The sequence below is a fragment of the Homalodisca vitripennis genome, chromosome 6 (genome assembly GCF_021130785.1).
Source record: "Homalodisca vitripennis isolate AUS2020 chromosome 6, UT_GWSS_2.1, whole genome shotgun sequence".
NCBI lineage: Eukaryota > Metazoa > Arthropoda > Insecta > Hemiptera > Cicadellidae > Homalodisca > Homalodisca vitripennis.
The window spans coordinates 168,449,520-168,465,392 of NC_060212.1; the positions used below are offsets into that span (position 1 = coordinate 168,449,520).

Sequence of the window (15,873 nt, forward strand, 5' to 3'; positions counted from 1 at the left end):
GCTGTTCAAGTTGACTTCAGAAAGCTCTAAATTAGTTTTAAACTTGGAACATCCTATACACTTAGAGGAAGAATCAAATTATTTTATCGGTTTAAGCGGTTTTTATTCTGACAATTTTGTAATAAATATTAGTGAAAGTTCTCCTTATTGTATAGGATTTAGTGAGAAGAACATAACAAAATACTATGGTTTAAACAAAGGATATTATACTTTCGATCAAATAAAAAATTCCCTTAAAAATTATCTTAAAACATTCAAACAATCAGATAAATCTTTAAACTTTGACGAAAACAAGTTTGAAATGCAAAAAAATTATCTCTCTAATAAAATTCAAATAAAATCACCAGTAAGAATAATGTTTTCAGCAATTATTGTAGAATTGTTAGGGTTTGTTCAAGAAACTATTGAGCCAAATCAGGTATATTTAGGAAATAAAACGCCAAAATTTAGACCGTTCGATGTAATTGAAGTGCACTGCAATCTCGTTGAACCTAGTTTTGAAAATCATACCGAACATTTACACAAAGAATCTGAAATTTTGTACACATTTTTCCCAAATGTTGCTTATGGATCAAAAATCAGTGAAAAACCGAATGAAATCGATTATATTCCAATTAGAAAAAATATTAAAAGAATTCAAAAAATCGTTCTGACTATTCAAGACTCTGAGGGAAATTTATTAAATAATGAGAGTAAAACTACAATTTACTTAAGATTGTTGAAGCAACGGACATGAATCAAGGGGGTCTATTGAATAGACTACCTTTAAACTTTCAAGAAAAGACTAGAAGATATACATTTTCAAGGGTATCGAATCGCGACTCTTACAAAAATTACATCCAGACACTATTTTCGACCTTTAAACTCAAATAATTGCTTGTTAAATTTTTTTCTATCTAAATGGAGTCAGTCATAGATCTAAGAAATAATCAACTAACATTCGATAACACGAATATCTTAACGATTGTAGACGAAAAACAATGTGATCTGGTTTAAGGCTAAAGATGTTGCAGAAATTTTACAATATGAAAATACTAGACAAGCTATCATAAATAATATGATAATGACGAGAAAATAGCCTTTAAATATATAAAAAACAAGGGGCTGTTTGAATGGCCCCTTAACAATCTTCATCCCTGTACTGTTTTTATTAATGAACCAGGTCTCTCAAAATAAAAATTGCTTGTTAAATTTTTTCTATCTAAATGGAGTCAGTCATAGATCTAAGAAATAATCAACTAAAATTCAATAATAAAGAAATTTTAACAATTGTTGACGACAATAATGAATTTTGGTTTAAGGCTAAAGATGTTGCAGAAATATTGGAATATAACAATACAGAAAAAGCGATTAGAAATAATGTCGATGAAGGTGACAAATCTCAATACTTTTATCTAAAAGATAAGGTAGCCCTCGAGGGCCACCTCGCAAATATTCACAAAGATACTATTTTCATTAATGAATCAGGACTTTATTCGTTAATTTTAAGATCTCATAAAATAGAAGCAAAAAGCTTTCAACAATGGGTTACGAGAGATGTTTTTACCAAGCATTCGTAAATTTGGTGTGTACAAACTTGAAAACAAGATTAAATATTTAGAGGACAAAGTTAAGCACTTGCAAATTAAAGATGAAATCAAAACGGAAATAATTGCAAAAACAAAGTGTAAAAATTGACTTAATGAAACCAGATCTTGTTTGTAAAGATTTTGATAAGAAAAAAACACCATGTTTTTGTGTTAATTAAGAAGAATCACATGTGGGAATATCCTTATTACGTTATCAGAGCTCAAAAGAGAGAAATACCGAAAAGATTAAAAACATCTAAAAATAAATTATCCTGAATTAGAGATTTTGTTCATTGATGACGAACCAAATTCTATCAATCTGTATAACCAAATGAAAGAATCTTTGAATATTTTATACAACGGAAATCATTTTACTACAAATATGGCAGAATCTCGACTGATTTATAGAATATCTAAATTACACGATGAAAATGTTTCTAAATTTTATTAAACTCTAGAATTATGATATTTTGTCTGTAAATGTTTTTGAAGATAAGGTAACCATTGAATGATTCGTCCACACTCGCAAAGAGTCGGTTTCTTTTGACTTTCTTGTTTAATTCTTCTAGCACAATCTTTACAACGTGTATGTTTTTTATCTTTACTATAATGCCAATCGTAAAATTTGGAAATATCCTTAATTTCTTTACAAACGCAACATTTTTTCTCTTCTAACGTTAATTTTTCTAATTTATCGTATAGTTCTCTCTCATATTTACTACGACAATCTTTACACATAGACCCTATTCCTCCTTTTTTTAGTCTTATTTTTATGAAATTCTTCAAAATATTTATATTCTTGACAAATTGTACACTTCTTTTGAGCCTCCATTTATATAGAAAAAATTACAGCTTTGACTTTCTCAATTCATATTCGAAAAAACTTCCGGTTATTTCTCAATTTTCAAAGTTTCCAAGTTTATTTAATTCGTCTAGTATACCACATTTTGCTTCATTTTTATAGCCATAAGGTACTGTATCGATCTTATTTTCTAGGACAATTCTCTTATCATCTTTAGCGTTTAGTGCCAGTTTGTTTATGGTGATGGTATACAATTCATGTTTATAGCTTTTTATTACAGTCATCTCCCTAAATTCTTCTTTATCATCGAACAAACATCTCTTCAAGTTTTCGATATTTATTGTTTTATTTACAACGCTTCTCTTAATTCCTTTACACCTAACTGGATTTTTGTCTAGATATTTGTACGAGTACATCTTTGATCTTAAACCACAAAATTCTTCTAATATCTCGCTATTCAATTCGTCTTTGAATTTCCCTATTACCTTCTTATTTTTAGTAGTGAAACATTCATGATCTTTTGGATAATCGCTCGTATCAAAGTCCTCTATATTTTCTTTAATAATTTTAAAAGGATCTCGTTTCAATTCTAGGAAATAACTGTCTGTATCCATGTAACACAGATTCAAATCTGGATCAAACTTCTTTAATTTGTTGTAATAAAACTCGTACATTAGCAATTTTGAGAGGTCGAGAACTGAAAATCCTATGTAAATCGGTTTGTTAAATTTAACCTTTTGTTTGTACATGTGACTCGCTATACAGTTGTCGTCAAAGATATTGAAACATTTGAAATTCGTTTTCTTAGCTTGTTTCATTGAAAATTCTTCGTTTCCTAGTTTAATATCACATCTATTTCTTACATTTTCCATCGATTTTCCAAAAACCGAGTTGTTCATAAGCTTATAAAAGTCCTTCTCAAAGTCACTTATAGCCTTGGTTCTCATACTAGTATTAAAATCGATATATTCTTTCATGAGAGGTTTCTGATCAAACGCAATAACCCTATTCACATGTTTTAAAATCATACCTTGTTCTAGATAGAATTTCAAATTTCTAGAATGAACAACATATTCTGTTTTGTTTAAAAGAGTTGTGCAAAGTTTGTTGTTATAATGTTCTGGAGCAAGAGGTAAATCTTTGTGATGTTCATGCAAATTTGTTGGATATTCAAGATCAACTTCTAAAATATATCCATAATCTTCGTCGCCAGTGAGTTCCAAAATTGTTTCTTTCCATTCTGCTGTTGTATACGTTTTAGGATCCATCCACTTGATTTCGTTATATGGTAAATTTTGCATAAGTCCATACCCATAAAGGTTGTTTGCATCGACGTACAACAAATAGTTTTCGGGCTTTGTCTTATCAAAATCTTTTAAATATTTGTTATTTGCTTTCACATATCGTTTAATACATTGAGAAATGCCTCCGCGAATACCTTTTTCGATCATCAAATACATATTATAATCACTAATTAATTGTAATTCTATATTCGTTAATTTTAACATAGCATCCCATGCAAGACTGGGAGCTGTTAGATAGTGTGCTGGATCAAGTTTATAGCAATTCAAACAAATATTCCTAAAATTTTCAAAGATATCAGCGAGCAATAGAACATCTTGAATGTTATAGAGATCGGAGTAATTTCCTAGATTTTTTACTTTTAATTTGTTCCATACATTTAAGTAGTGTTGAAAATCTTTCTCAGATATGCTCTCATCTGTCAAAAGTGAATAGAAATCTTGAATTCTCAATTCTTCTGTGTAATCAAGTTTTTCAATACTGTCGATAAATTCATAGGGAAATATTCCTTTTCCAGATAGAATTTTAAAGATTTCTTCTTCGTCATTTGGTTGTCTATCTAGAATTGCGTTCAGACCATCTTGTATAAAATGATTTGTATGTTTGAAATCATCTTTTTTGAGGTTTTTAGCTAACTTTTCTATAGACGATGCCATAAATCTGAACGTATCTACGAAAGAAAACTTGATGAACTTTCTTGGTTTATCATCTTCAAACTCATACCCATATCCAGAATTTACAGAATAATTTATATATTTCTCATCGGTGTTTGCGATCAAATCAACGTTTCCATATTGTTTAGCCAATTCTTTTATGTACAAATGAGTATCGTAACATGACATATTGTGGCAGAAAACGGGAATATTTTGAGGAAATTTGAGATTCAAGTTACAAGATAAATGAGCAGCACCTCGAAATTTGCCGGTTAAATGACAATGATCTCGTACTTTTTTTCTTGTTTGATTATCAAAACCCTCACATTCACAGATGTGACAAACGTTTGCATTTTGGTATGAAATTTCTTCTTCTTCAGTCAATTTCATAGGTTTTTTATTCTTAGAATTATACTTTTTAGCTATGTATTTCGATAATTTATTAAGTTCTTCAAACAATTTTGCAGGAACATTTGGCAAATCTTCTTCATTTTTTGCTCGATAACATATCGGCTTGTACATACGATTGGTCACATTAGACACTAAGTATAGAGTAAAACCATATGGAATGTGCTTCTGAATCTTGGTTGTGATCGATTTTTGCGGATTGTTTTTGCATGTGGGAATTTTTTCTAATATGCTCTCAAAGTCCATATAAATTACGTACGGATGGCTAAATTTCTTTTGGTAATTGGTAAATTTAGTTGTTTGACCTGGAAACGGCATAATTGGCTTACAAACTTCGTGATTTTTACAAATTTCTAAATGGTCTGTTAAATCTCCAGATTTGTAGAAATGGCTTAAACATCTTCTGCATAGAAATTTTTTATTTTTACACTTAGATAACTGAGAAAATACAAGTTTGTTTAAATCTGTTATCAAAACATAATGAGATTTTTCATCTTGTTTTACATACAATAAATTGATTTCTAATTTGGCGTCATAAACTTCTGAAATTTGCAACGGAACAATATTGAGTTTTTCATCAAAACTATAGACATTTACAGACATTTTCGGATAATTATACTTTGCTTTACTGCTTCGTTTTTCAAATAATTGTATATCTTTTAAAGACATTGGATACTCGAAACCTGAAAATATCTCGTCATTTACAAATTTTTCATATTGTTTTGATCTTTCGCAGTCTCTTTCGGGTTTTTCAATAGCACATCGGATAGAATAAATAAAGCAATAATCATCTTTATTTTTGATATTTATACAAGCTTTCTTATCTTTGATTTTCTTTGGTAAATCGATATATGATCCTGCGTTCATAAAATTCGTGTTTATTAAGGCTCAAAATCAGTTGTTTACAGCGTTTTAATGTCCATCCAGAACCTCGATTTGGATGATTTGTCTGTTCTCGATGTGTTAATTTATTAAATTGTTTAGAAATAAAGTCGTTTATGTCAAAGATCTCGTCTGCTTTTATAGTAAAGTACATTGGGCAAATTTGCGTTTCACCGTTCACTAAAGTTCGTTCATATTCACATTCCAAAGAGATATATCCTTTACTGTTTTTCACAGTTTCTTGAAATTTTTCTATTAAACTCTTAATCTCTGGCCGCAAAATAGAAAGATATTTGTAAAGTGGTATGAAATTATCGTTTAAATTCGTTAAAATGTATTGCTTGAAAAGACCGTGTATAGACGATAAAACTTCTACATCAATGATATTTTCAGATTTGTGTTTATCAATTTCTTCGATCATTTCAGACTTTGTTTTATCATTAGTTTCGATAGCCAATTTTTCAGCGATTGAATTAATTTTTTCATCATTAAATAGATTGAGATTTTTCTTTTCAACTTTGAAATTTCTCTTTAATTCTCGTAATTGTTCAATATTGAACATCTTTTCGTGATCGTCAATTTGATTTTCTTTGGCCCATTGTCTTAAATGATTCAATTCCTTGTAGTAAATGTCTTTGTTCTTTAAGTGAATCTTTGAGTTGTAATGTCGATCGAAGTTTCTTCTTAAAATTTCTTTTTTGCAGAATGGACATGACATTTTGTCACCCGCCATTTATTAAGGAAAATTTTGAATGCTTCAATTTTCACTATTTAGTAAAAATATCTTTTTTATTAAGGAAAAATCAACTTTTATGGTTAAAATCCGCAATAATTCAGTAGATTTTAAGGATTTTTCAAAAAACTCTAGTGTGTTTGCACATTAAGATGCGCGATTTTGACCCTAAAACCGTGTTTTAGGGTCAAAACCCCGGGATTTTGTATTTAAAAAATGTTGATTTTCAATTTTGTTACTAAATTTTCTTCCTACTAAATAATGGAGCTACTAAAGGAGCTGAATGAAGTTGGTGAACTAAGATTCAAAGAGTATAAGAAATTAATGGAATTAGAAGAAAAAAAGAAATATAAGATTTTGAATTTGGAGAAACTGAAAGATAAATTTGGGATGACTATAATTGCCGAGTTAGAAGATTATAAAGTACACTTACCGAACAGATTTTTGACTGTTTTGGATGAAAAAAAGATTAAAGAATTAAACAAAAATGAAAAATTACACTTGATTGTTACTGGAAAGAAGACTATTAAAGATAAAGACTGTGTTACAATTAACTTTGTAGAATAAAGATTTTTTATTAAGATTTCTGGATTTTTTCATTAAAACAGCTTAGAAATTAGAAGCCTACAATGAACAGTAAAACAGCTATAGATTCGGTTATTTAACATTCGTGATTTCCTGTTTTGATTTCTCAGATTTGTTTATGGTTCAATGGACAGTATTTTCCGTTGGTTTTCTGTTTACTCCAAAAAGTGCGCTAGAACCCTTACATTCATATCTACTTATATATATATATATATATATATATATATATATCGTTGTAGTATTCTATTGATAGGAATGCATTATAGTTTATCTGACTGTGGTGGACGCACCTCAAACTATCCTAAATTCAGTACATGACTCATGTTGCACTGAAGATGTTAAAGTACTTACCATAAATACCAGAGAACTTGAAATCCAACCTACTTCTGACTCTGGCAGTCTATACAACTGTACTCATATACACACACATACACACAACCACATACATCTGTACGTACATTACACATACTTTCTCATACTAACACTCGACAATAAATACATACTGTTGATTTTGTCTTGTGATTTGTTCTAAATGTTGGTTGATACTATTAATGTAATTTACATCACATATTCTGTTCTATTCTACATCACAGGTACTGCTAGATCATACAAATAATCTGATGCAAATAATAAAAAAATAAATTGGAATAAGTTATATCAAGTTATAAGGAGCCATACATCTCAGACATTAGTAATTATTGTGCATGGTGAGCTTGGCTCAATTTCACCTTCTACTCAATTTAGCATCTGAAACCTGACTCTGTGACCTGATGTATCATGTGTGTATGTGTATCTGTATCATTGTGCACCTGACAAGACATTGAGAACACCTCTTCATCTAGATTACACAAAGTGGCTGCTGGGAAACCAGATAGTTATTTTATGGTCTAGGTGTCTCTGATGTCGAAATGATGCAAAGAATTAATTTTGAACATCTTCATCGCCAACCTTTTTTTGGGTCTCTTTAGACGTGCGTGTTCTCCAGATTACTAGTATCAGGACTTCCACATTGTTGGATTTCAGATGCTGAGCGGGAGATAAAATGGAGTTAAACTCAACATTTGCTTTGAATAAACCCTTCCCACTATAGCTGCATTATTAATAATTAAATAAACATCACAGATGATTCCCTTATGTTGTAAAGATTAATTATTTAGTTGTTATTAATCGCATAAATTATTTGTATGTCAATATTTTGTAGATCTTGCACTTGATGCAATGGACACATCAGGTGAACAGCACTTACATATAGAGCATAACATATTCAAGCGTCGTTTGGACTTAGCTGGCAATCCAATTGAGGATCCTAAAAAAGAAGAATGTAAGTATATTACAAAGGAAATGTATTAGATGTTTTTTGCATTGTGTATTTTGTAGCCTATATTTCTTTAAAATTTAACAATCAAAATTTACCAAAATTATTTTTGAACTTATCTATGCTTTAAATGATACTAAATGTGAGGCAAAATTATTTTTTTTTTACCAGTAGTGTAACCAAACCCTTGAAAAAAATGGTATTATGGTGATTTAATCTAGTAAATATAAATATGTATTTTACCTAATTATAAACCTTTGTTTCAGCTTTGGGAACTGGAAAACATTCTGTAAGTAAACTACATTGTGGTTAGGCTTAGGTTCAAATAAATTTTTAAATACCTGTTGATTAGTGGTACCAAATAATCTTAAAATGTTTAGATTTATACTTATTGTTGTTCCTAAACCAAAGACTTTAATAAACCAGAATATCAGTTGGTAACAATATTTATTCAATACAACTTTGAAACAAAATACAAAAGATTACGATCGCAAGACTCTGTCTCAGATAAGATATCATTACTGATTATTGAACTCTAGAAATATTATTTCTCAGGACTCTTTAACCTGGCAATATTTGACCAGACTCATTTTATGCTTGTCTTGACATTTACTTTGACATTGATGTGTAGATCAGATAAAAGACTCATATAGGGCTTGTCTAACCTGGTCAAAATCAAACTGGTAACAACTCAACAGACCATCTTGTGCAGGATATTAAACTGTCTTCTGCTTTGTTTATAAACAAACAGACAGCTCAACATACCATTTTTTTAAACTAATACAGTTTCGTTTGAATATTTATAAGTTGTACATTAATAGGATTATTGTCATACAATGAATAAAATGGTTAAAAATGTCCAAATAAAATATCCTTGTAGCATATGTAGTAAAAAATGTCAGTAAGTGTAGCAAGGCTTTGTTATGTAGCAGAAACTGTTCCAAATGGACTCATTTTAAATGTTCTAATCTAAACTTAGAAGAATACAACAAATTCTCAAAATAAAAAATTGGGTTTGTGAAAATTGTTTAGAACCAAATGAAGAAGAACAAGAAGCAATTTTATCACATGATATAAACTAATACATTGTTAAAAGAGGTAGAGAGTTTAAATAAGGTTGTAGTAACTCTTAACTGTTATTTGGAAGAGGCCTTTCAAAAAGTACAAAACCTTCAAATAGAAAAAGTTACACTGGAAAATTTGCTATTAAAAAAGAGAGGGAAGAAATAATTAAGTTAGAAAAGTTTAATTAATAAAAACAAGGTTTCCTTGAAACAGAACATTACTCAGCCCATCAGAATTTATCTTACCTTTGAGTAACAGTTTTCAGTTGCTTGGTGAAAATACGGATATGTGTAAGTCAGCTGATTATCAAGAAAGTGATTTCCCTCCTCTACAAACCCCTAAGTTCATCTCCAGAAAGCTACAACGAAATAATGTAATCCCAAATGTTATCAGGGCAGTAGCTTCCAAACACAACGGGCATAAAAAATACTGTGGTGCCTGCGAAAGAGGCAAGAGACATCCTCTCTTCAAACAAAAGTACAAGGGAAAACAAAGTACCCTCGAGGAAGTGCACTGATAGTAACTATCAAGCAAATATTGACAATACGCTAAATAGAGTTAGTATGAATGACCAAAGTAAATTTTTGATTTGTTCTGACAGTCATGGGAGAGATTTGGCTTGGTACATTAACAAGAATCAAAGAACCCGAACTGCTGTTGGGTTTGTGAGGTCAGGAGGCAGGAGCAGTGAAATTCTAAATCACAGAAATATTACAAATGAGTTAAAAACCAAGAATGATGTCCTGGTGATTGTTTGTGGCTCTAATGACATCTCTAAAAATGAGGCTGATGTTGCAATAGATAGTATGGAGAGTACAATAAAAAAAAACTGGGAACAATAAAATTATTCTGGTTGACTTGCCAATTAGATATGACCTCCCGCTGTGGTCAAGTGTTAACAAACTGCAAAGAAAAACTAATACTGCAATAAAAGAGCTATGCAGTAAATATGATAATGTATCTATTGTGGAAGTAAGCAAAGCAATGAGACAGCTGCACACTCGTCATGGTTTACATCTAAACTCAAAGGGGAAAAAATGGCTAGCCAAGCAAATTTGTGACGCTGTTGTGGAAGTACATGAGGAAATTTCAACACCTATTAGCAGCAGCCCAGTGACTATTGAAGAGGTACTCAGAGAAGCACCTACACCATCACCCCTACCATCATCTACCAGTCCAGTCATTACAGCCAGTCAGTAGCGTAGCCAGAAATTTCGTTCGGGGGGGGTCCGAAACCGGGGGATCCGGGGACGTTTTGTGTGTTATTTGCCAATGAATTCACTGGTAAAAGGTAAATACCAAAAACATGGAGCTTTAGTAACTACGCCTTATAGAAAGTGGAAATATGTTATAGGCAAATTAAACTCTCACAGCAACTCTAGTACCACAAATTTTCTTGTATAGCTACAGAAACTTTACGAAGTTCGATTCTGGCCGGGTAGAAGGCACCAAAGTGATAAGAAAGAAAAAGAACACAACAGAGCTTCACTCAAGCGTATAATTGACTCAACTATATTCTGTGGAGAAAATGAAATACCCCTTCGGGGACATTGGGCCACTGACGGCCGAAAACCCTTTAGAAAAGAAGGGCGATTTTCGAGCGTTGCTCGGGTACAGATCAAACTAACGCAACGGTCGGAAAATGCGCCGGAAAAACTCTACTGATTAGAAGTTCGGCCACTTTGGATTTCACTGATTGGGGTATTTATGAATGAGTTATAATGACGATTTTTTGTATCATTACACTGTAGACGAATATATAATTATCGGAAAAATCACTTTCGGTCGGAAATGAAATACACCTGAAAAACTCTAATGATTAGAACTTCAACTACTTCGGACTTTGGTTATTGAGGTAAACGTGGTATTTTTTATTGAGTTAGGACGACGATTTTTTTGTTATCATTAAACTGTACTCGACTACCTATATAATTATCGAGAAAAAAAACACTTCCGGTCGGTAAATACTGAAGAAAAGCTCTCTACTGATTCGTTTTGACGATTTTGGATTTCACTGGTTGAGTGGTTGAGGTAAAAGTAGTACTTAATTATGTTAGGACATTGAATTTAGAGATTAATTCAACGCCGACTAATAAATATATAATTATCGAGAAAAAAAAACAAAAATAATCACTTCCGATCGGAATATACTAAGGAAAATAAAAAAATACCTCAGTCAGTGAAATCCAAAGTAGTCGGAACTTCTTATCAGTAGAGTTTTTCCGGTGTATTATCTGACCGGAAGCGATTTTTCAATTTTTCTTTCATAATTATAAAGATATTAGTCGGCGTTCAATTGATACCTAAAATCAATGTTCTAACATAATTCTAAGTACCACTTTTATCTCAACGACTCAACCAGTGAAATCCAAAATCGTCAAAATCTGAATCAGTAGAGCTTTTCCTTGGTATATTCCAACCGGAGGTAATAATAATAATACTTTTTATTGTGTCAACAATAATAAAAATTGCGTACAATCGTCAAATTAAATTATTTAGAAATATGTATATCTATTTTAAATTGCCCCCATTCATACCCGTTCATACACAGTCCACACTCATTCCTAAGACTGATACATACTTACTGCCATACGTTTTAAAATCTTCTAAATTTTACCACCAGAAATAGAGGATGACCGAATTACTTTAAATTTCATCCCAGCGGCTCATCATAAACTCTTCCACTGAATAAAACACCCTCGACGCCAAAAAGTGTCTCAATCAAGCTTTAAATTTTGTTGGTTCATTTAAATTTTTGATTTCCTCAGGGAGCTTGTTGATCAGCTTAACACCAACCTCGGATGGCAAACGTTTGAATGCGGCTGTTCTGTGCGGATGTAACCGAAGGTTGTCCCTGCCTCTTGTCCCATATTGATAGACGTCCCTGCCCCGGACGAACTCGCACTTAAATCGGCAGTACAGGGCGACATCGAGGATGTAGAGACAGGGCAAAGTTAGAAATCCAAGCTCCCTAAAGGCATCTCTGCATGAATTTCGGGATTTCAATTTTGAAATGATGCGGACAGCTTTCTTTTGACTTCTAAATACTCGCTCAAATTTGTATTTAGAACAGCTGCCCCATAGCCTCAACTCGTACATTAGATGGGGGTGTACAAAGCCGAAGTAGGCCATTTTTAGTACATCCCGGGAGCAAAATTTGGAAAGGTTCCGTAGAGCATAAATGCCTGAAGAAATCTTTGAGCAGGTACTTTCAATGTGGTTGTCTCAATTCAGACTTCGATTAAGGTACATTCCGAGGAACTTGGTGGAATCAGTTTCCTCTATGAAGACATCGTCCGCCATCACAGCAGCGCGATCCTCAATCTCTCTTTGCCGCAAACAGAAATTTAGTGCATTTGATTTGAAGTTGTTGGTCCTCAGATTTAATTTAGAAAAAAACTGAATACATGAATTCAGTTCTAAAAAGGAAACGATTTCTAATTCATGTTTTGTTGGAGCTTTAATGCAGAGCGTTTGTATCGTCAACATACTGGACCATTTTCCCTCTCAGGAGCGATGAGTTCCGCCTGCTGATGTACACAAGGAACAAGACTGGTCAAAGTATAGATCCCTGTGGGACTCCATAGGAAAAAAGTCGCTAATTTAAAGTGATTTAATTGTTTTTTTTCTCGATAATTATATATGTTAGTCGGCGTTGAATTAATACCTAAAATCACCGTCCTAACATAATCCTAAGTACCACTTTTACCTCAACCACTCAACCAATGAAATCCAAAATTGTCAAAACTTGAATCTGTAGAGAGCTTTTCTTCGGTATTTACCGACCGGAAGTGATTTTTTCTCGATAATTATATAGGTACGGTGTACAGTTTAATGATAACAAAAATCGTCGTCCTAACTCAATCGAAAACCCCACGTTTACCTCAATCATTGAAGTTCAAATTAGTTGAAGTTCTAATCAGTAGAGTTTTCAAGTGTATTTTCCGTCCGAAAGTGATTTTTTTCAATAATTATATACACGTTTACAGTTTAATGACACCTAAAATCAACGTCGTAACTTAATTCTAAGCAGTCACTTTACGTTCCCACGACGAATTTGAACGAAGTGGTCGCTAATTTAAACTGTTCGTCGTGTTACGGTTCAGGTGACTTTGCGACGTCACGTGACCGCGCTGTATAGAAATACCGTGATTACACTACACTATCCGAAAGGCCGAGCCCAAAAGTATCGTTTGATACTTTATGATGAAAGGACAATTATATTTTTAACAACGGTCACTTCAATCAGTGAAATCAATCAATTTAATGTTTGTAGACAAGAGTAATGATAACTGTCCTTCTTTCTCCTGCTCTATGCTTTATTTTTTAATATGTCTTAAAATTTCGGGGGGGGTCCGGACCCCCTGGACCCCCCCCTTCGCTACGCCACTGCAGCCAGTACACCACAACTTTTTTTAGAAACTAGCCAACAAGATGAAAGAAACCTAAACTCGGCCAATTCAACCTATGTAAGAACTTTAAGTAATGATGTTCACAATTTAATATTAGCACCCCCAAATAATGACAAGATCTCAAGAAATTCATTAAATATCTTATTTGGAAATGTTCAATGCTTGACTAACAAAGTCCTAGAAATAGAAATGTGTTTAAAAGATATAAATTACTCGGTACTGTGCATAGTGGAGCACTGGCTTAGTGAAGACAATTTTGAACTCTTTAACTTCACAGGTTACAAACTCGCTACAATATTTTACAGAGTCTCCAGTAGTCACGGAGGTTCTGGTATTTATGTAAAAGAAGATCTAAAAGTAAAAGAAGTTGATGTTAAAGAATTTTGTGTTGAGAGGCAATTCGAAGTTTCTGCAGCCAAACTCAGTGACCAAAAGTTATTAATAGTATCCTTGTATAGGCCCAGTGGTGGCAACAATAACATTTGTTTTGAAAAATTGGAAAATCTATTGGATTATTTGATTAAATTTAAGATTGACATAGTGCTGTGTGGCGACCTGAATATAGAAGCAAATGGGAACAATACTACAACTGTAAAGCTTCATAATCTCTTGAGAACTGCCGGCCTTTATTGTTCCAATTTTAGGCCAACAAGAGGCTTAGCCTGCATTGACTACACAATAACAAACATTAGACCATCAGACTACAATGTTAATGTCCTTGATCTTTTAATATCTGACCACAGTTTTTTATCCTTTAACATCTATGACCGGCTAATGGCAGCTTCAAAAGAAGTTACACAGGTTCAACGACTTGAAAGATCTTTCAGACCATTACCTGGACCTGCAGTTGAAGATTTTAAACTTTGTCTACAGAATATTGACTGGGGTGTAACTCTTAAAGGATTAAGTGCTGAAGAAATGTATAATAAGTTTCACAATGTGTTTATAGGCTGGATGAATATTTATTTGCCAATGAGGAACTCAAGAACAAATAACTTCAAGAATTACCATAAACCTAAAGGTCTGCGCAACTGGTTCACTCCTCAGTTGGCAAAAATGAAAGAAATGGTTATGTCACTTTTTAATATTTCACAAGCGACTGAAGATCCCAGGGATGCTAAAAATTATAAATTGGCCAAGATCAATTACAAGAGTGCTCTAAAACAAGCTAAATTTCATGCTAACCAAGAATTTATTCAGTCCTCAAGCAACACTTGCAAAGCTGCGTGGCAAATTGTAAAACATGAGACTCAACCGAAACAACAACAACATGCTACTCCGGATGCTGATTCTTTCAACGAATACTTCATTTCGGTAGTGGATGAAATCCGAGAGAAAATCCCCGCAGCAAATACAAAGCCAGATGAGCTCCTAGAGGTGCAACACTTACCTTCACATCAGTCTTTCGCCTGGCAGCCTATAGAGTATAGTGATATTGTGAAAGTAATTTTAAAGTTAAAAAGTTCCAAAAGCTGTGATATTTATAATGTTTCAAATAATTTAGTGAAATTGGTGTGCAGTGGAGTGAATGTCCCTCTCACCATGTGTCTAAATGCAATGCTTAAAGAGGGAATCTTTCCTAGTAAATTAAAAGTATCAAAGGTTGTGCCAATCTTTAAGAAGGGTGATCATAGAAGTGTTAAATCGTACAGCTATCTCTCTGGTACCAGTTTTTTCTAAAGTCTTTGAAGCCATCATTAAAATCCAGGTTAACTTATATTTTGAAACAAATAATCTCTTTAGTTGTAGTCAGTTTGGTTTTAGAGCCGGGATGGTGACAACCGATGCAGTTGGGGGACTTGTTTCGGGCGTCTTGGCTGGTTTCGATGCAGGCTTTGACATCTGCGCAGTTCTATGCAACCTCTCTAAGGCTTTCGACTGTGTTGATCACGACATCCTGTTGAGAAAACTTAAATTCTATGGTGTAACAGGCATTCAAAATTCTTTGTTTAAATCCTACCTTAGTTATCGGCAACAAAACATTTTTACTAATGGCAATCTTTCCAAATCTTCTGAGGTAAAGTTTGGCGTGCCACAGGGATCAGTTCTGGGCCCTACTTTATTTCTAATTATGGTTAACGATCTTGAGTACAATGTGAGTTATAAATCAGTAATGTTTGCTGATGATGTCACTTTTTTTACAACAGT

General features: G+C 32.8%; 1 protein-coding gene across 2 annotated transcripts in view; it reads left to right on the top strand.

The window, feature by feature from the left end:
- LOC124365127 (endoplasmic reticulum-Golgi intermediate compartment protein 3-like) overlaps positions 1-15,873 on the top strand; it is a 74,043-nt gene that overhangs the window by 15,068 nt on the left and 43,102 nt on the right. For both annotated transcript variants that reach the window (XM_046821076.1, XM_046821077.1), the window contains exons 3-4: positions 8,135-8,254; positions 8,515-8,537. In XM_046821076.1, coding sequence (XP_046677032.1) covers positions 8,135-8,254; positions 8,515-8,537 — 143 coding nt within the window. The remainder of the gene's footprint in view (positions 1-8,134; positions 8,255-8,514; positions 8,538-15,873) is intronic.